This window comes from Melopsittacus undulatus, chromosome 1, assembly GCF_012275295.1.
Source record: "Melopsittacus undulatus isolate bMelUnd1 chromosome 1, bMelUnd1.mat.Z, whole genome shotgun sequence".
NCBI classification, from domain to species: Eukaryota; Metazoa; Chordata; class Aves; order Psittaciformes; family Psittaculidae; genus Melopsittacus; species Melopsittacus undulatus.
In genome coordinates this window covers 8,994,363-9,014,951 of record NC_047527.1, presented here as the reverse complement: position 1 = coordinate 9,014,951, position 20,589 = coordinate 8,994,363, and the positions used below count along the sequence as shown (strand labels likewise).

At 38.2% G+C, this 20,589-nt stretch overlaps 1 protein-coding gene across 1 annotated transcript in view; it reads right to left on the bottom strand.

Annotated features, from left to right (window-relative positions):
• Window positions 1-3,918: 3,918 nt before the first annotated feature.
• Window positions 3,919-20,589, bottom strand: part of KCNQ3 (potassium voltage-gated channel subfamily Q member 3) — a 189,660-nt gene continuing 172,989 nt past the window's right edge. The window contains exons 10-15 of the mRNA XM_034063092.1: window positions 12,171-12,358; window positions 11,004-11,106; window positions 8,355-8,486; window positions 7,379-7,477; window positions 5,632-5,716; window positions 3,919-4,673 (exon numbers count right to left, since the gene is read on the bottom strand). Of these exons, the coding sequence (XP_033918983.1) occupies window positions 3,936-4,673; window positions 5,632-5,716; window positions 7,379-7,477; window positions 8,355-8,486; window positions 11,004-11,106; window positions 12,171-12,358 (1,345 nt within the window). The 3' untranslated portion in view covers window positions 3,919-3,935. The remainder of the gene's footprint in view (window positions 4,674-5,631; window positions 5,717-7,378; window positions 7,478-8,354; window positions 8,487-11,003; window positions 11,107-12,170; window positions 12,359-20,589) is intronic.

Genomic DNA, 20,589 nt, shown 5'->3' with positions numbered 1-20,589 from the left:
ATTCAATGCAGGGAAAAGCCAAGGCAAGGACAACAGCAATTTCCTCACTAGATTCTTTTAAAGGACCAACTCCTTAAATGGAGCACAAACCACATTTTCTATATGTGCATTCTTTAACCGAACATTCACTTCTGCCTTAATGAAATACCCTCAGTTTGAATCTAAAGATAGGGAACTTGGTTGATAAGAGCGCTGCAAAGAGAAGCACACAATGTAAACACAGACTCACCTTCTCAAAACTTCCAGACTTGTGTCATTTGTTAGTGACTGAAAAATCAGCATAAAAATGTAGTTAAGGAAAGTATCTTCAGATCAGTGCTGTCTTTCACAAGGAAATTCATAAATAAAGGAAGATTAAGACCCAGCCCTGTTCCCAGTGCAACAGTTTGAGAAGGTTTCTTGCTGACTTCAAGAAGAGCAGATGAAAGCACGACGCTTTCTGGTTATAGAAAACATCTGAAGGCCTGAAAGGAATCCTTGGTTGCTTGTAGGACTCAAGTCTCAGCAAAGAGTGGATTCCAATGGTTAACTACTTTTAACATTAACTACACGTAAACAAAGTGTCGGTGTCAGTCTAGACATGAGGAAGATCCAACCCAACTGAAAATGATAGCTGTTGAACTTAAATGTTACATTCAAATGGAAGAATGGATAACTCTAATCCATTCCCAAAATAGAGTACTACTGACCCAGCTGCCTCTCTCAAACAAAACTGTAACAATTCCTTTTTGTGCTAAACCTATTCTGTAAAACAGGTCTTGATATTTTAAATGTTGCCACAGTCAATAATCACAGATACCTTATTCTGTCCAGTATCTATGGCAAGCACATGACTGCAGTTCCAAGGCTGATGCACTGCCTGGACTCAACCTGAACTGGAGTTTGATGAAGTTTGCATGCACACCCCAGATCAGGTCTCCAGATCTCTCCTTGCTGGTGGCACCTTGACACAAACCTGTTGTCAGCATAGAGGGCAGACTGATGCACCAGCTGATGCAAGAGACAAAGAGCCATTAGGCACATCACCCTACTGAACATAGCAGTGATTGGTTTCAGTGCAAAGAAGTGTGTTAGAAAAAGCTCACATTAAAATAAGCTAACCAGAACTTCCTTGACTCTCTTCTTGGGTGTCTTCCAGATGATCCAGTGATGTCCACTGCAGAGCCTCTTGCTGTGCTTACCACTAGTGTCTTTTAAGAAGAGGAATGCCTTATCTTGCCAGTGAGCATGATTAAATATTTCATGATGTGGCTACAAATACCTGACCTGGTATTTTTAAGCTGCACAGAGTAAACTGGTGCTTACAGCCCATAGAAAATGATAACTTGAAGGCAGTTCAGCTGCTAAGTGTTCATAGTACAGGGCAACTCAAATCCCATTTTCTCTGAGGCTACACACCATGTGCAGGTGGGAACTCACCCAAGTCTCTGCCTTTGCTTGGATTTTCTGCTGGGATGAACGTGCCTTTGTAACGAGGTGATTTATGGATTTTCAGGAAGATTGAATACTGAGAAAAGATTCCTTTTATATGATGTGGCATTGGAGAGATTAGAAATGTGAATTGAAGAATCTGAGGGGGAATTGGGTAGGGAGCTGCATGGCATAGTCCCTGTCAAAGATACTCACAGATTTCTCAGTGGGATTTGGCTGCCTTGACTTTTGGTTGCTCAGATCTAGAAAGCATTTTAAGAATGGCCAAGTTCAAATGGAATCAGGAGTAATGCCAGGCACTTGACATATGAGAAAAGGGAAGCAGGTTTGTCTAGCACATACTTACATGAATTTCTGAACTCCAGCAATGTTAAAATCAGGTTTTGGGGTTTTATTCATTCTTCAGGTGAGGGTTAAATCATACGAGTGGCCATAGACATGTATTAGTGTACCAGTTAGCCTGCAGCAGGCTCAATGCAGGTATTTGCAAGAATCACTGATGGTAAGGAATTCTTCTCAATAAGCCAAATGATGATGAATTACATTTTTGTCAGCTAGTTCTATTCTCTGCAATTTTAGCCATGAAACTGCACCAAGCACAGACAATCTTTCAGGTCAATGGCTATTTTGTCAATTAAGTAATTACCAAAATTGTGCCTCATGTCATTATAGTTGCTGCCTCAGAACAGCTCCATGGACACAGCCAGGACTTCAAATGCTGTAACAGGTCTGCATTACTTATTCAAGTAAGCACAGCAATTTGTTCTCACTGAAGATGTGTCCCAGAAGGATGTATCATAATTTAGCTGAAGAAGCAGATGAAGCAAGACCCTAATCCTTTAGATGCTTCTTCAAGCAGAGAATAAATGATGAAGATGAAGGCAATGACTACTTCTGGAAGACAATCAAGTGTCCTTGGATGGAATGACTTATGAGATGTCAATGGTAGTGAGGAATCAAAGATGTTTAATAAAGTGGGCAAAACCCAACAAGGTATCTTCCATTGAAGTGCATTCTGTCCAGGCCTGTGCAATACCCAGTAAATACTGAGAAGTCTGTATCTCTTTCTTGGAGATACAAGATCTCGTGCTCTGATTGGATATACCGAGGATGCTCAGTTGTGCAGCTGCAGCATAATACAAGCAGTCACTACCTCAAGTCCACTTTCTAACATTTTACATGGGCCAAATCCTTGTATCTTTGTTGGTCAGTGCTCTAGTCATGGTGTTGTAGCCATTGTCTTGACTATCATGGGTCATCCTCAACAGGACTGAGTGGGTGTCTTTGTTCAGTTGACATCTATGCAAGTCACCCTCTGCTCCTTTGAAATTTGTTCATTTTAGATAATTGAGTTAAAGATGAGATTAGTCTTATCCTACAGCTGATGTGTGCCTTGGTTCTTGTACCCTGTACTCACCACCGTACTGATTAGCTTTCCATTAGCTGGTAAGAGTTGGTAGCCACCAAACTTGATGTCAAATGGACACTATTTCATGCACATCTGGATTGACACCAGATGAGTCCTGCATAGGTTATTTGGACAGGCTAGTTTTACTAGCTGTATAGATACTACATTCCCATTGTAGTGGTTAGATCTCTGATTCATTTCTGCCCTGTTATCAGTGGGTTACATTGTTTTCCTGCTCTCTTTCAATACAATTTCAAGTTCCCATGAAAAAATATTTGGATGAGACCCTAGGGAGTATACTTATCTCTGTGTTTCTCAGGGACAGGTGACAAAATGGTATTTATCTGTTTGTACATTGATCCCAAAGATGGCACACATTCATGGTTTTTATAAACACTAATGAAGATTTTCAAAGTGGTCTAAGAGATTTATATTTACGTTTTACAATAAATACCCATGATAAATCCCAGGAGGTGGCATCAATGATTTTAAATTCTACCCTTAATCTCACTTTGACATTGTATTTCATGGGTAGTTGTATAAATGATCACAAGAAGCATTCAATTCACAAAACCATTTCATTAAGGTCACTAACTTTGACTCAGCTTTATCCCTGCTTTGAATATTAGATGTTCTTGGATAGGTTGATTAGAGATTGATTTACTTGTATCAGAAATGGACTGAGATGCTTTGTTTCCACAAAGGGATATTGCTCCTAAAAATATTTTCACTTTGCTGCTCTGTTTGCAAACTGTAGCAAGGACCACCATATCTTGCCTGTTATCAAATCACCATTGTTGTATTGAAGAGTATCAGATAGATATGTATCATAGAAGAAATCAGCTGTACCATTTATATAGGGTAAAGTCATGCAAACCATGCTCAAAACTAAGCTCCTTAGTTTTGGTAGCATGAAAAAAACTGCATTAGTAAATTGTATGAAATGGTGCAGAATGACTACCACTAATATCACATGCATCTTATGCAGCCATTGGTGTTTTGAACTAGTAAGCTTTGGGTGTAGAGTAAGTGAGATATACAAAGTATGCTTACATTACATGGAGAAGTCAACCAGTGACTGCCCCCACACGCACTTTTAAACTGGCTTATTTGAAGGGGTCCATATTGAATCTGAAATCCCATCTCCTGTAGAAGACAAAGGCATGGAGCCACTTGGTGTGAAAGGGTCAGTGTCTGTGTCTGTTTCCCCTTCTGCTAGGTAGCGTTTCTCTCTCATCCATGCCGATCCCCCGCTGGGGCCAAACGGGAAGTCATCTTTGTCTTGGGAGATACTGAAGCCACTTGGGGAGCGCTCAAGTTCCTCATGGTTGACGGAGAGAAGGGACAATGGAGTGTCACTGTCTCTTGTTAAGCTCCTTCTCTGTCTTGGAGACACCTTATCTGAATAAGGGCTTTGTAGGTCTCCTTGAGAGTGGTAGCTAACCTGGGAGTCCATTAATGTAAATATAGGCAGAACTGTTGGCCTTTCTGCATATGAAGTTGAGGAAGGTGTGGCTTGCAGTTTGCCAGAGTTTTGCCCACCTATTGATACAGGTTGTGAATGAGTCATATGACCATGTGCTGAGAAACCATAGGGACTGACTTTGTTGACTGGAACCTGTTGGAAGTTGTACGGAGTTTCATGAGCACACTGCTCAGTGTATTTATACATTATTGTTTTTAATTCTGAATATTTGTTTTCTTCTCTCCTCTCCTTTGCAGGAGAAGCAGTTTCTTTCAATGGACTTATCTCAGCAACCTGTATTTGCAGCTGTTCCATATGATGCATATGCATATCAACAAGAAAATCCAGTTTCTTCCCCATGTCATTAACCTGAAAAAGAACAATGTTATTATATCTTCCCAAGTGAGCTGTTCAATGAAAGAGTCAATGTTTCCATATGTGTTCTGCCCCCAGCAATAGTATGCTGCCATCTTTATTGATCCTGAAGGTAATTACAGGATAACCATGACTTTCCCTTTCCATGGAAGCTAGGCTGCAGTGCATGCCAGTTTATCCTCTAACTGCCTCAGATTAAGAAGACCTGCCCTATGACCTGTGCCCAAAAAATTTCTTAGCATGGCTGGATATTTGGCAGTCCAGCACCCAACAGTAGTCTACAGTGTTAGGTTTGAAGTCTTGATACTACGTAATAAATAGACATTAGCAAACTGCAACAGATGGAATTACCTTTGCACACAGGCCTATTTTCTAACTAACAATAGCCGCACAACAGTAGTGTGGGGAGTAATTTCCTTTGTCTTTTGACAGTACTTTGTGCCTAAACATTTACATTCCATGAAAAGAATCAATGAGAATCGAAGCCACTTGCTTACATCTTACTTATGTATTTAAAAATGAGTGTCTTGACTTGCTATGCAATAGGCTAGGATGCATAGAGGTTCCCAAAATTCCTTTGGAGGCAATACTTTTGATCACCAGACCCTACAAAAGAAGGTGGTGCTCACAAGAAAACACCAGACATAATGAGTATGGAGTTTAAGGGAATGAAAAAGTCCCATTTAAACATTGTGGTTAGGGTCTTCCTGCCATATATAACCTGGTGAATATGTGAATATTCATTCACTAGGTTTCAAAATGTACACTTCCCATTTAATTAAAACTTTTCATGGAAAAGTAACAACATAATTCTGTGATTATTAGTAGAAGATCTGTGTGAGTCTTGGTCACCGACAGTACAAATCTGTCTGGATAAGCCAAAGACTCATACAGAAGCATATCATAATCATACAAGCATCTCAGCCTCCATCATTGTCATGAAATTACATACCTGTCGTTCAACTTTAACAAATTTGCCCATCATACTTTGGTCTTCAGTATCTGCTGTAGATGCTTTGGCTACATATGGATCATTTCTATAAAGAATTAATAACTATTAGTGTTCGATATTTCTTTGCATCACAGTGAGTAATTTACATCAGAAAACAGAATTACCATCTGGGTGGTATATTCATATAGCTCCTTGAAACCCGGCTAAGAAAATATTTATAATAGAAACAGAAGCAAAAGTCTATTCTATCTGATTGCAATGCATTTATAAAAATATGCATTTCTGATTTCTAATATGAAATTATTTTGTTTTGAAATTAAGATAAAGATTAAGAAAAAACAAAAAAATATTCAACATGAAAGTGAAATTAATATCATCATTACTGTAAAAATACAGGTTTGTGAAAAATGTTGAAGTAGTTCAGATAGTGGGTCTAAAAATAGCCATGTGTTTTAAAATCTAGTTCTTTATATATAATTAGTGTCTTTAAAGATTGAATCTGAATTTTAAGGCTGAGTGGTTGTTTTTTAACTCAATTTCATTAAACCAAATAGTAAGTGGCAGAGACCTGACATGCTGAAAAGAGTTTGGCCTGGAGATCTAGATTCCTGAATAAATTTTCTTTGATGTAATTTCCTACTGTCTCTCCATCAGATGGGCTAACTTCAGGAGGTGAGAAGATGACCTCTGCTTAACTAAAGAACTTGTATTTATAACTTCATGTTAGCAAGTTAAATACTTATCAAGATGTTTCTAAACTGACATCAAAGGAATCTCAAAGTCTTTCCATAACCTATGTACAAATCTAGAAAAACAGTTTCTGAGCACTTGTTCTTTAGAAGAAATATACCATAAAACTTTTCTTTTAACAGGTTCAGTTTTTCTCTTCTGACACAATTCAAAATATACTATAACTCAAACATGTCAGATTTTGCACATTGGGTTACTGATGATATAGGCTCATTCAAATTTTGCAATCTGCTTCGTTTCCCAAATAATCATTACCTCTTCCATATATGTAGGTCTCTGTCTTCACATTTACAATTTTTTAGGTATTTTAAAATAAAAAAAATGTGGATAAACCAGATAAAGCCAAGTTAATTCATTTTCTGTAAGATTACTTTTGTTCTGAGCAACCACAACAGCTTTGGGGACAGATTGTTGATGGTCTTATGTGGCTCTTCAGTGGTATTTATTGACAGATTGATAATTGTAAATAACAGAAGAAATGTCATTTATTACTGAATTCTCGCTACCAGGAATGCATCAATACAATAACATGCTGTAACTTTCACACCCAGAAACCTGGTATTGCAATTTATTCTCAGTAATTCTGACCAGTCATTGGTGAGCATCATTAAGACTCTGCGTTTGCCATTTGGTGGGGGCTATAATGACCTTTTTCAGTTCAGGAAGGTAACAGAATTACCTTCAAACTATTGGTGACGTCTATTGAATTTTTCAGTAGGTTTACTAGTTGAATGATAGAAACTCAGTACCTCAGCAACCAAATGTACATTTTTCATATAAAAACACATTTACAGACCATGGAGAAGCTGAGCTAGACAAAGCCATTATGTTTAAATTTCCATCATACATTATTCCTAGGGAAGCTTGTAGCAACATATCATCTCAGTATCATTACTGCAACAGCAACTGGCTGGATGAAGGTCATGCTATTGCTATGAATGAATACTTTTATTTCTGTTTTGGTGTGTGCAAAATACTAGGCATAAAATAAATTCACCTGGGAGACTGTTGTGAAGGGTAAGAAAAAGCTCCTCCCTTTTGAGATTTCTTATGCTTGGGAGTAGATGGAGGTCCAGGTGTAAAAATCATATCTACTCTGGAAAAAAGAAAAGTGCAACTCCATTAGTCCATCTCCAAATGCTGACACATGATAGAAAATGCTATGCCTCTCTGCAACAAACAGTAGCAAAGATTCAAAAATGAAGCATTCCTTGATGTGGTGATATATTGAGGGTCATGATGTGTTTGTTTTGTTCTGGGTCCACTACTGATGCACTGAATTGTAATTACCTGGTAATTTCATGATAATCATTATCTAGCTCACTATTTCCAAACATTGCCATTTGAAATACATGACTTCACTTCCTTCAAAGGAACTAAGTAGTGTAATTGTCAAAAAATTCCAGTAACCACTGCTCCTAAAAATGGGAGGAGAGACCCATCAGGTTTAGTGAAAATCAGAATTTGAGAAAAAGTGGAAATTCCTGATACTCTTAATAAACAAATGACTAGCTGCTTGGACTCAGGTGAGTATCTGAGAGGTGCTCTGCTGTCCAAGATCACACAACACATCAGTCTGAGGAAAAGAAAGTATAAGGCATGTAGATGCCACCACAGATAGGTGCAGATTTCTAACATCATGAGCCCTCCTCAACTTCGCAAGTTCAAAAACATATTACTGCAATGAAATCTAAGCTTATGTGATGCAGAGCTCAATTTACAGAGTAACAATGGTGTTTCTTGGTATATAATTTAAGAGAACAGCTTTTTTAGAGCAGTAATAGTGAGGTAGGAACCAGACTTATTATATACTTGAAAATGAGATAGCCCAGTACATGGAAAAACACTTTGAAATAAGAACCAGCTACACTAAGCAAAGACATAGCTTCTGGGTGGCCTCGTGTACAGAGCAACTGTGCCTTAATTTTGCCAGCACAGCTACACATTCTTCTCATTTACCAGAGGATTCTTACCTTGCCTGAAGGTATTTTATTCTGGAAAGCATATCAAGATGCCCTGCTGAGTATTGCTCTATCACATCCTTTACATCGTAAGGCCTCAAAGTCTCCTTGAATTTTTTTTTATACAGACGAAACTGTAGTATTCTGTATAATAAACAGAAAAATTATTAACTTCTTATATAAATTCCATGATGATAATTTGGAGGTTTAGTGAATAATTGATAAATATTCTGGATATTTGGAAAAAGAGCATGTTATTTCAAAACAAGGTAATAAAACATAAGCAGAGAATCTCTAATATGATACCACATTTCTAAATACATAATACTTGGCTTTTCTTAATTAATAGGCTAAAACAAGTTATATGCATGAAATGTCTTTTTCAGCACTAAAATCATAACTAGAAATGATTCAAGCTACAAAATCACATGTGGAATTTGATTTTTCACCACAAACTAACAGGAGATTTTGAAGTTGTAAAACTAAAGCTGACTTTTTATGCTTCAGCCGTTTACAGAGCTAATTTATAGCAGATGCAATGCAGAATCATTCTCAACTTCGTTTTCATTTTGCACCTGGGAAAGCTTTGGACAAGAAGGAAATGTTAATTAGGTAGAAATGTGCAAGTTAAGAAGTCAGCAGCAGTTCAAATTGTGGAGAAAAGAAAAAGCATCAGAACTGCCTGAAGTGTCCCAGAAGAAACAGCCATGTGACATTATTGCTGTTGTTGTCATAATAATAATAATAATAATTATTATTATTATTATTATTATTATTTCAGCTGCTGTTATTATATTATTATTATTAAATGTCCTAGTAATTAATAACAAATTTCTTATAACAAGAACCAGTGCTACCCAGAATATTTGAAAACTGTTCAGTATTTTGGCTTTTATTCTTTTCTGTTTGTACATCAGTTCACACTGCTATATCTTGATAGACTAAACAAATCAGAAAGAAACACACAGAGAATGAAAAGTGTTCTAGCTCTTTAATCTCACAATTGAGATCTAAGGGTTTGCTTTCTCAGTAGAATCTTCATGTTCTTATTGGTCTGAATTGAGGAATTGCTGTGATTTGTTAAAATTCTGAGCTGTTTTTTATTCAAGGTTGGTGGCTTTTTTACTTTTTTTCATCATTTGCATAAACTTTCATTTAGCAAAGATAATTCTACTGCAACTGTTTAAGGGATCTTGACTCTAAATCTGTGGCTCATATATTTTTCAAGGTTTCAAAATTAAACCTTTATCTATTCAGCCAAACTACATATGATAGCAGCAAAACTATACATTTAAACAGGAGAAAGGGAAAATAAGAATCACACTATTATCGATTTCATTTTAAATCCTGACACTGAAAACCTATTAAGAGGTTTTATTTGAAAGAATTACTTCCCATTAACATTCGGGGGCTTAGTAAAAGATAACACAAACATTAAAAACCAAAACCAACCAACCAAACAGCAAACAGCTTGGCTTAAGACTAAGTTTAAAGGGAAATTGCATGAATCAATTAGATTTGGACAGGATGTGGGAAAGGAAGGCTTGCAAAGTAATAATAGCATGTTTCATAGAGATAGGGCTGGAAAACAGGACAGATGTATAGTCTATGTTTTAAAGCAAGCAGGTAGCAGGGAAAGAAAGAAAAACTATGGAGGAAGTCGGGATGAAGGGACTTCTGTCGGGAGGGAAGCAGTCATGGATAACATGAGCAAAGCCTGGATTTCAGCAGGCAGGAGAAAACTTGGAATTCTCAATAACTGGTTCTCCTGCACCCAGCTGGAAAAGAACCAGGAGAATATATACTATGGCTATATACATATATAGGCATATGGTTATATGCTTATAACCATCTTCCTTGAAGTTTTTCTAAGAAGATAATTTTGGAGCACTCCAGACTTGCAGTATCTCACCTGGAAGGTAGTAACTTCCTGGCCCAAAACTCAACAACGTCTGGAATAAAAAGCAAGTGCAGTGAAAGCAGAGTATTTTCCTATGGGGGCATTTTCAAGGGAAGAAAGTAAAAAACTACTGAGAAGTAACAGAGCATCAATGAATGAATTCTATGTGCTTGATGTGCTAAACGCATTATCAAGCCTTACTAGGAGTTTTCTAACCATAGGGGATATCTCCTGTGATATGAAAATAGAGGTGACACATGTCACAAGCTGAAAACTGCTTAAATGGAGACCTCAGCATCTATTAAAAGATGACAGCTGAAAACTATATTGCACGCTCGTACAACTGTGAATAAAGAAGAGTTGAGTCAGCTCCGAGTTTATTGTTGTGCTAAAATTCCAGTTTTACATTAACACGATAGTCGCTAAATTGAGCAAGATTCTGTATTTACAGCATATTTTAATGAGGAAATGTAAAGGATTTTATTTTATAATAAAAATATTTATAGAGTATCTTGCAAAAATGGCACTGAAACGTGTTTCCCTCTCTGGGTATTTTCAAAAAGGACTTTAAAAAGGGTCTTTCTTGTACTTTTCAGTATATCTGGAATTATCTAAACAATGAGAAGTATCTAATCTATTGCATTTTATAAAAGTAAGAACAGTAGTATTGAATCAACATGTAACAACATAGCAATGTGGTGTCCTATAGCATAAGCCCACAAACTCAAAGCAAAGCATTGAGCAGCATTAAAGACATTTACCTGACAGCTCGGATGGCTGTCTTGAATGTGGGAATCATATCTTCCATAAGGAAGTCGCTACCGTCGCCTCTCTCTTCTGCCATGGGTTCACCTGTTCCTGCATCTGAAAAGCAGGTCAAAAAACAGCTCTGTGAACATCTGACCATGCAATATTTAGAGGGAAGTATGCCTGCTAAAGCACTGTATAAAATAAGTGGAATTTAGTAAAGGAACATCTCTTGCAGGTTCCTCTTTCTCTGGTCAGCTCTTAAAAGCATTTTAATAATTCTGGTGGGACATAGTTTGAGGGATCTCTTCTCAGATTGCAGCGTTTCAGAAACACTTCTCTTCCTTTCCAATGGATTTAAAAGTTCTCACTTTTATAAGATTTCAGAATGAGACATTTTTGCCAAAATTATGTTAGATAAAGCTAAAACAGATGTAGAAGCTACAGGCCAAGTTTTCCTCTCACATGCACTGCTTGGATCTCATGTACCTTCATGGAAGAGAATAATCAAGTTTCCAGTGTAGACACCCAGACTACATCCATGGTATTATGCTCAGTATGCATTGATGTGCTGGCACAATAAAGGAGAAACTTATTTGGAGACCTTTTAGTAGGCAAGAAGAGGAAAATGTGTGCTCAAGGAAGCTGAGAGAAAAAAATGTCCTATAACATTGCATGGACACCCACTGGAAATCTGCTGAGAGGCAGCAGTTGTAGGGAGAATGGGAGGGAAACAGTCCTCTATAAAACAAGGTTTTAAGAGATTGCTGTGTGGAGATATTTGAGATGTCTGGACCCAGGCAAATGCAGGGCTGGATGCAGTCTAGGAGGGAGCTACCTTAACATAGCATCCCTGCTGACAAGGCATGTGCCTTTTTTGGGTGATATAGATTCACTTCCCAGTGAGACCTCTTTTTCTAGGTCAAATATGTTGATTCCCTCACCAGCTTTATCACATATCAATTACTGTTTTTATGGAGGGCCATTGTCTTGTTTCAAGCACCATGTTGCCTGAGCTACAGCATTCATTTCCTGGGCCATTCCCAAATGTGCCATGTAATACCAGGGAACAGCCATGCTTGGCCCAGAAAGTCACAAACCTTTAACAGAAGACGCAGAGGAACAAAGTAAAATGGGAAGAGTAGGGGATGGATAGAAAGAAATCAACACAGATGGGCTACCTTCTGAGCTTTGCCAAAAAGCGTACGCTTTCATTCGGAATGCAGTGCGAAAACGCTCCTTATTATTCAAGACAACATTCTTAGGCTCTTTTGAAGGACTTTCTTCAATGGCATCTACATTCAGAGGGGTAAATAGCTTTCCTTTAGTATTGGTACCACGAACCCGATCCAAGAGACCCAGCTTTTGGCTACAAAATAAGCAAAAGTAATCATTTTCCTCCTTTGTACACTTTTAACTCGTTTTCATGATTCTTTAAGTTTATAACGGGCTAAATAAATGTTTTGTACACAAGGACACTGCTGGGGCTACCATAATACATGAATGTCTTTGCAAGCAATGGTTAAGCTCCATAGATATTTAACTGCTTTTTTTGAGCATTTTTTGTATCAATGTTGAAAATGTTACCAGAGGGTCTTTGCTATTCTCTCCAGGTAATGTATCAGTGCTTCAGCTCCTGTAGTAAGTCTGCACATTAATTATTAAGATGGAAAACACCGCTACTTAGGCAGTTTTATTATCTATTTATAAGGATGTTTAGTTTCCCTGTTCAGAGCTTTCTCTAAGTACTGAGTCTATTGGAGGCTATTAAATTAATAACTCACAGAAGCATAGAATGGTTTGGGACACCTTCCACTAGACCAGGTTGCTCCAAGCCCCATCCAACCTGGCCTTGAGCATTACCAGGGATGGGGCAGCCACAGCTGCTCTGGGCAACCTGTGCCAGTGCCTCACTACCCTCACAGTAGGGAATTTCTTCCTTATATCTAATCTAAATCTCCCCTGTTTCAGTTTAAAGACATTTCCCCTTGTCCTATACCTACATGCCCTTGTAAAAAGTTCCTTTCCAGCTTTCTTGTAAGCCCCTTTAGATACTGGAAGGCTGCTCTTAGGTCTTCCCAGAGCCTTCTCTTCTCCAGAGTCAGAACCCCAGCTGTATTCAGCCTGTCTTCATAGGAGAGTTGTGTATAACCAGGAATGAAATAGTCAGATGTGCTGTGAACTAAATAAACTATCAACAAAATATTGTAAAGTCATTGCCAAGCAATAACTAGGTACATAGTAGGGCAGACTACCCCGTTCTCTTCACCGTTCACTTTCAGCCATCTCTCACTATATAGAAGTTGAAATGACCTATAACAATAAACCAGCATATTTTGTTCCTCTGGTGATTCCTTGCACTGTCCTCTTACAGATACACTGACCAAAGACATTTGTCCTTCAGTGACAACATGTAGCTAGAATTTAATCTACCTGCCACATCTACCTGCATTAATAACCCTTCTGACAGCCTAGCTACTGTAACAGACTTAAAGGCAATTACTAACACCAAAGGAAAGAGCAACACAAAAGGAATTTGCCATCAAGTAGCTCAGCTTATATATGGTCTGAAGACTTTGTAGGTGACAGATGGGGCTATGCCATGGGAAGAAAGCCTGCCTTTTAGCCCATTCCTGGACACTGCAATGTGGGACAGCTATGGGGAGAGGTGAATTGAGCACACATGGCCAAGGGGGAGCTCTGTGAGGGACACAGGTCAAGCAGGTGGAAGGGTGGGAGGGAAGAAGCCATCACAGCTAGCAGGTTTCTGAGAGCCACAGATGGGAGCAGAGCTGAAGGACAAAGAGCAGTGGTGACCAGGAACAAGGTTTCATAGGTAGGCAGAGGTATCTGTGCAGCACACTTGGCTGAAGCCACTAAACTTGCTGGCAGGAGAGGCAAGCATAAGGAGGGTGCACTGTGCAAGGACACAGTGAGTAAAGATAGATGGAGACTTGTGTGCAGACTTTGCAAGTGAAGGGTCTCACTCACAGAACTATCTATCCTCCTATTAAGGAGTTATCGTGATCAGATGGATTATTTTTGAGTTCTATAATCTCTGATGTCACTGGTACACCTCTTTGAGAGAAGCATCTGTTTGTATCTCAGAGTTCTGTCTGTTGCAGTATCCCACCACAATGGAAGTTTGTAGGACATTCCTTTTAGAATGATAAAGGTGAGATTTAAAGACACATCACAGCTTTCATAGGAGTGCTGACTCTGGTAGGAATACTGCAGTTGTCCACATACAAAATTCCTAGCTGATCTGAGCATTGAACACCACAGCTGTTGCAGGGGCTTCTGTTTAGTTGTTTGGTTTCTTTTTAATATGAATTACTGGGGCCCTCTACTATCTGTTTCCAATTAATGTTTCTTTGACACAGGAGGTAATGAAATATGGGCTTACTTGTCATAGAAGATGGAAGCACTAAACCTTTGTGTAAAAGGTTTTTTCAGGCCTTCTGAATTTTCTTGTTGACAACACAACAATACTTGTAAATACAGTTTCTATAGCCTAGTAAATTCAGGCACTTGCCCTGTCATTGCCTATGTGTGTGCAAGTATGGAAGTAACAACTAAGAAGGACTTGTGTAAGTAAGGAGACACAACAAATCCTAATACATTTTCAGAAGATAAAAGCATGGATTTGAAGAATTAGAATAGCCTAAGTGGATGATATTAAGATTACTCAGACTTTGTGTTATATCCTGAGGAATTCATGGCACTGGGAGAAGATATACAAAACACAGACAAATGTGCAGAGCAAAAATCAGGGATTACATCCTCCTTTGTATAAAATAGGAGATGTTACATGTTGACATCTGTAGCAAATTAACCACCACAGAATGTGCATGGCAGTCTCATGTTCAGTCTTGAAAACTTACTTTAAACATAACTTCCACAGTACTTGCTTTTAGGTTGGGATCTTGACCTGATTGATACTCCAAAATACTCCAAATGTGGCATTTCTGTGATATCTGGATTCTTCAGATACTCATCTACCATATATATAGGAAATATATACACAGGAGAAGATGACAGCTACTGAGAAAGTTTCAAAAGGGCATGAAAAATAAAGCTGAGGAAGTGAATGTCAACTGACTGACTTTTGTGTGGTTTTATTTTGGGAAAATAGATAGGGAAAATAAATTATTGTGTCTCACTAGTAATAAAATCAAAGTTTGAAGGAGGAATTAATTTCAAGAAGGATGGTCAAGAAGAGTCTGGAAGCATAGCACATCACTGAAAAGGATGTGCACCAAACGTCCTGCTGAATGATAACAGTGTCAGCCAGGAAATATAAACTGATGGGTATGAAGATGTTGGAGAGACTGAGCTTATGAATTCTTCAATGTGAAGAAAAGAAAGAGCAATTAAGCATGCTTGGCATGGTGGTAAAATAAGCTACAAGAAGGAAAGAATTGAAGCAATTTTTGGATAAGTAGATCTAATCAGTGATAACAAAATGAAGTCATTTTTCTTTAGGTCTAAATTGTATGTATGGCAGGCTTGTGAAGATCAGCTTTTCCTGGTGGGGGTATCAATAGGTTGTCAATGACTCAAATGAAAGGGGAGACTATAGTCTACCCATTCTGCAGGATTTCAAGACTGGACATCTTGGATGAAGAGTTTCTGGAAACAACTTCCAGGACAAGGAGGATGAAATCTAGAAGGAAGCTTCAGATGATTTCCTCAAAGACAAGTTGTGATCACATAGTATGCATTGGCTTTGAGTAATGTATCGGGTGTAACACTACAGAACACAGAAAAGTTCTCAAAAGAAGAATATGTTTAAGGCGGAGAACCTGAAAGATAAAGAAGCAGAAAAATAAGTGTGACAGAAGATTGCTATTGCTTTTAAAAAGCAGTTTACTACTGTGTTAGGAGATAGTTCTCATTATGTATGGCCTCCGACTCTCTTTCCAGAAACTCTCATAGTCCTTCAAAATGCATACCCTGATCTGTCAAATTTGCCCCTTAAAACTCCTGTAATAACTGCTTTCTTTACCAGAAGACAAGGAGGCACAAAGTACATTGAAAGGCTCTATAGGGATCAGACCAACAGGAAAAGGCTCAGTGGATGATGTAAATTATCCAAAACATTACTCCTGAGGATCATTTTTGTTTCAGTGTAGGACAGAAATATAGGCAATGCATGAAGAAATCTCCGCCATGGTGTTATACAAGAATAGGAATGATCATGATTTCATATCCTACTTATAGATCAAAACAGATCAAAATATTCCTCTGCATTCAGCACAAAAAGCTACTTATTTGCAGTGATATTTTCCCACTGAATATGTAGGCACACTCATTTATGATTGCTTTTGGAGGGAAGGAGTTTAAGGCAGATAATATCAATCAAAAGCTTCCCAAATTCTCTTTCTAGGGGATTTCTCAGCTTTCCTTGTTGATAAGTGCCAGTTTAGGAACAAATTGTTGTCCTGAGACTGTGGCTCAAGCATCCTAGGTTTAATAGCACTCCTCTGATCTGTCATAAACTGCTTAAAAAATTAAATGTCCTGCCTAAGGTTAACCTTTTGACTTCTTTCTCTAATCAGTGGGAAGTTAGAGACCTACAGTACAGTTCAGCTCTATTTCACTTTGGGATGACTTTACATTTGGGAGAAGCATATCCCTTGTTATTGACTAGAGAAAGATCTAGATGAGAAGTCATTAGTGTAAGTTAAAGCTATCTATCTGAGCTGAAGCCTTCCTCATTAATTGATCCTGATGATTAACCCTTAAAGTAACATTCAGATTCATAACAGTATGTTTATGCAACAAATACAGATAATTGTGTTCATATCCAGGCAGCCAGAGCAGTGGAATCATCAGAAAACAATTCATCAGCTTTACATGAAAAAATACATCAATATATTGTATACAGAAAAAAACCCAAAACAAAACCCAAGCTTCGTTCCAGGTAATGACTAGCTGTCATCAGAAAAAGAAAATGGACTTTAATCTCATTTCCAAGGGATGAAATCTGGGTCTGCTGGGGTTTTTGTTTTCATTGTGCTGTTTAAAAGAAACAACTTAGGAAACGTTTGTTCTAATGACACAATCTCCTTCATTAAAACAGCATGCTCATGGCTCGGTCTCAGAGTATGAAACATGCTCAGATCACATCATCCTTCATGAGAATGGCTAGGACAGTGGTTCCCACCCACAGGGTCATGTACTGCTGCTTGTCTTTCAGGTTCCTCCTACTGATATTAGCTAATCTTTCTCCTGTTGGGACAGTGGTTTGACTTTATTTGGCTTCCTTACATTCAATAAATGTGAATCCCAACTTCCAGTGCAGTTCCAGAAACTGGGGATTCAAATTAGTCCCAAACAGGCTGATAAAAGTGCGGGGTAGTTTCTCTGACTAGCTTGGATATGTTGCTGTTGCTGTTGCTTGTCTTGCATGCTATTGCATCCCCTCCCTTGGATGGAATAAAAATATTCCCCAAACCTTTATCTTTGGAGTCCCAGAATGAGAACTCCTCAACTCTGTGGTAGATACAGATCTCCATAAAAGGAGGAAGGCAGAAGCAGTGCAGACAGTTTGGCTTGGAAGCTTCTTACCTGAAGAAAAACTCAGCTCTCAGATTCTTGCTCTCCAAGAACAGTGGGAATTATTTTGGACCATCTGAGAGATGAATTTGATGGCTGGATATACAAAACATGTCTGGCTTCTGCAGCAGATGCATTTCTCTTCCTCAGAATAAAGAGTGGGAACCACTGAACTAGAAATACTTTTCCAGAAACAGTCATGCAAGGAAATAATGCAGTTACATCCCATCATGCAAGTCAGATACTCTCCACTCTGTGCTTTGCCTAGTCTTGGAGTTTCATAAACAAATGGCACATGTATGAGAAGAAAAACAATGAATTAATGCTAACAGTGAATCAAACACAGCCCTCTTCCATGTATTTACCATTCTCACCTAACACAGACTAATAGAAATCAAGAAATGTTTCCATATTGTTCACAGTTTAGCTAATCACTACATTTAGTTGGTCTCAAGGAACTGGAAGCAAAAGGCAGTCATACTTAATCCAATATTTTAGTACATTATCACATTCAACTGATCTCAGAAAGTCCATAGTTTTCTTAATATAAACGAAACAACATTCTACACTTCCAAAGTACTTCCGAACAGTGGCCAATTGGCTTTCCCTTTTACCAATTAACATTCTTTGCTATAGAAAGGATCTCACAAAAATATCTCAAAATATTTGAGTACAACTTCTTGACAACTAATGTCTTTATTTAAAGTTACTTTGCACCCTGAATCTTGAGGTCTTAATTTGCATGCTTCTAATGTCTGAGGATGAAATATCCCTTTTCAGCCAAGCAATTTTGACCCTCTTTGGTGGTGTATATCATCATTGGCATTTAAGAACAGGCATGACTCTAAATCCAAACTCACCTACCATCCAGATTATTTGCCCAGAAACATTAACACAAATCCTAACTTGGGCTTAACTTTGACGCCCTTCAGAAAGAGAAAGAACCCTTACGCACACTTTGCTTAGCGCCTCTTCTCATCCACACTTTCTAGAATGATTTGAAATGGGTAAAAATAAGCAATGTCACATAAATCCATGGGGAGAATGATCCAAGTTTGATTCCTTGTGAAAACAGGATGGATATTTTTCTTCAATGGATGTAGCCATCATGGATGTTGTCTCACTCTTTACTTTGCAGTGACCATATCTCCATGTATTAACCAGTAAAACAAACTGCAAAATCAGTATATGTTGAATATTTTGCATGGCAAATCATGCAATGAAAAAAATGGAGTGTTTCACTAGCAGGTCTCCAAAAGCTAAAGAGCTTCAGCTAGGAAAGCTGAGTTGTGTGTCAATGATTTCATGGTTGTGAAATGAAGTGGGAATGAGAACAAAGAGCTGGAGTTGAATGATAGCAAGATGTTTGTGTGGAATAGAATAAAATGCTTGACAGTTTAGTCAAAATATTATTTCTGATGATATGTCTTTCAGATTCCTGAAACACTACAAATTATTTCTGTGTCTCTTTGCAGGAAGATAAAATTCTTGCCCCACATCTTAGGTCGCAGTTCAGCAAGATATGTAAACATGTCACTAACTTTATTCAGATGATCAAAAGCATCCACTTGTTTTCCATTTGCTGAACCAGAACCTGCAAATACACATGCGGAGATGTTGTTCTACTGAACTCAGATGCAAAGTAACTTGCATGAATTTGTGTTGGCAGGGTTGGGACTGCATAAGGAATGTTATTTAGATCTTATAGTATATTTTTCTTACAGTAAATTTCTAAATTATTTGCAGAGTAGGTTAGTATCATTCTCATTCTATGGAAACAGAGAAAAGCACTTGTTTCTAAGCAGATCATTGGCAGAGCCAAGATTATAACCATGTTTTCTGAACAGCAGAACAATGAACTATCTGCAAGGTCATGCAACTTTATTTTTATGCTTAAATAACTTTCCAGTCTTATTGCCCTTTTTATGGTGGTTAGATGAACTACTGTAGTAAAAACAGAAAGTGCAGGCAGAGAATGGCATGCAAGAAATATGAAAAGAGTAAAGCTTGATTGTTACTTGAATGTATATACCTAAGTTTTCTTGTGAGGCTTGATCCAAAGAATGACTCCCTACTAAACATGACATTACTGTAAAGTGAAGAAAAGTCATTAAGATGAGACGTTAATGATTACCCATGAAAAGCTCTATGAAAAAAGAATGGGAACAGCCTTTCATTTGTAGTTAATGTAGTGTGTAGATCAGAGTGGCTTTTTTTCACTCCTTCCTGTTTTGGGCAGATGTATTAAGAATAAATTTTGACAGCAAAATTTTCCACCTTTAAAAGTATGATTTTATTTTCATTATGCTGTTACTACTGGCAATACAGAAATGCACTACGTTATTTGCACTCTTTCATACTCGCATAATAGGAAGGACTAGATTTCATGGGGTGCTAGTTTACGGCACTGATTAAGGAAAAACAAGGCAGTGGCATCTCTGGCATGAAGTCAGTCAACTCCTCACCAGTGAGCAGTGAATAACATAACCCCAGTTCTTCCTGGTTTTGGGGACTATAGAGAGCATGTAGGGAAAATGCTACTCTTAAGAGAGCAGCATCAGATGTTCGACTTCACTGTCTACAGAACCCAGCCTACTGTTTAGCTGAAGGGTAGTCCAATGTGCTTTTCATCATATCTCACATCTTCACAGCTTTAGTTTAAAGGGAGCTTCAATAAAGCCTTGGGCTGCTGCCAAACTTTAATTAGTGTTCTACAATCACAAGTCCTTCCCAGCAGACTTGCCTTGTGATCCAGCTTCTGAAATGGACTCTTCCACTCTGTTGTCTCCCATGTGTTTTTCCCGAATAGTCTAAGAACAACAAGAAGCTGTGTCTAGCTGTGACTTTGTCATGGTGCCAACTCCTGCTTCCAAGGATTGATCCTAGAAGGACTTCTCATGGGAGTTCAGCTCCATTATTGTGGAGGTCCTAAAGAGCTTTCACATCACTGAATAGAAACCCTGCTGCTGAAAGTCCCACCCATCCTCAAATTTTCACACAGGAAGGCATTATTTTAGTTTATTAACCAGTTAACTTTTC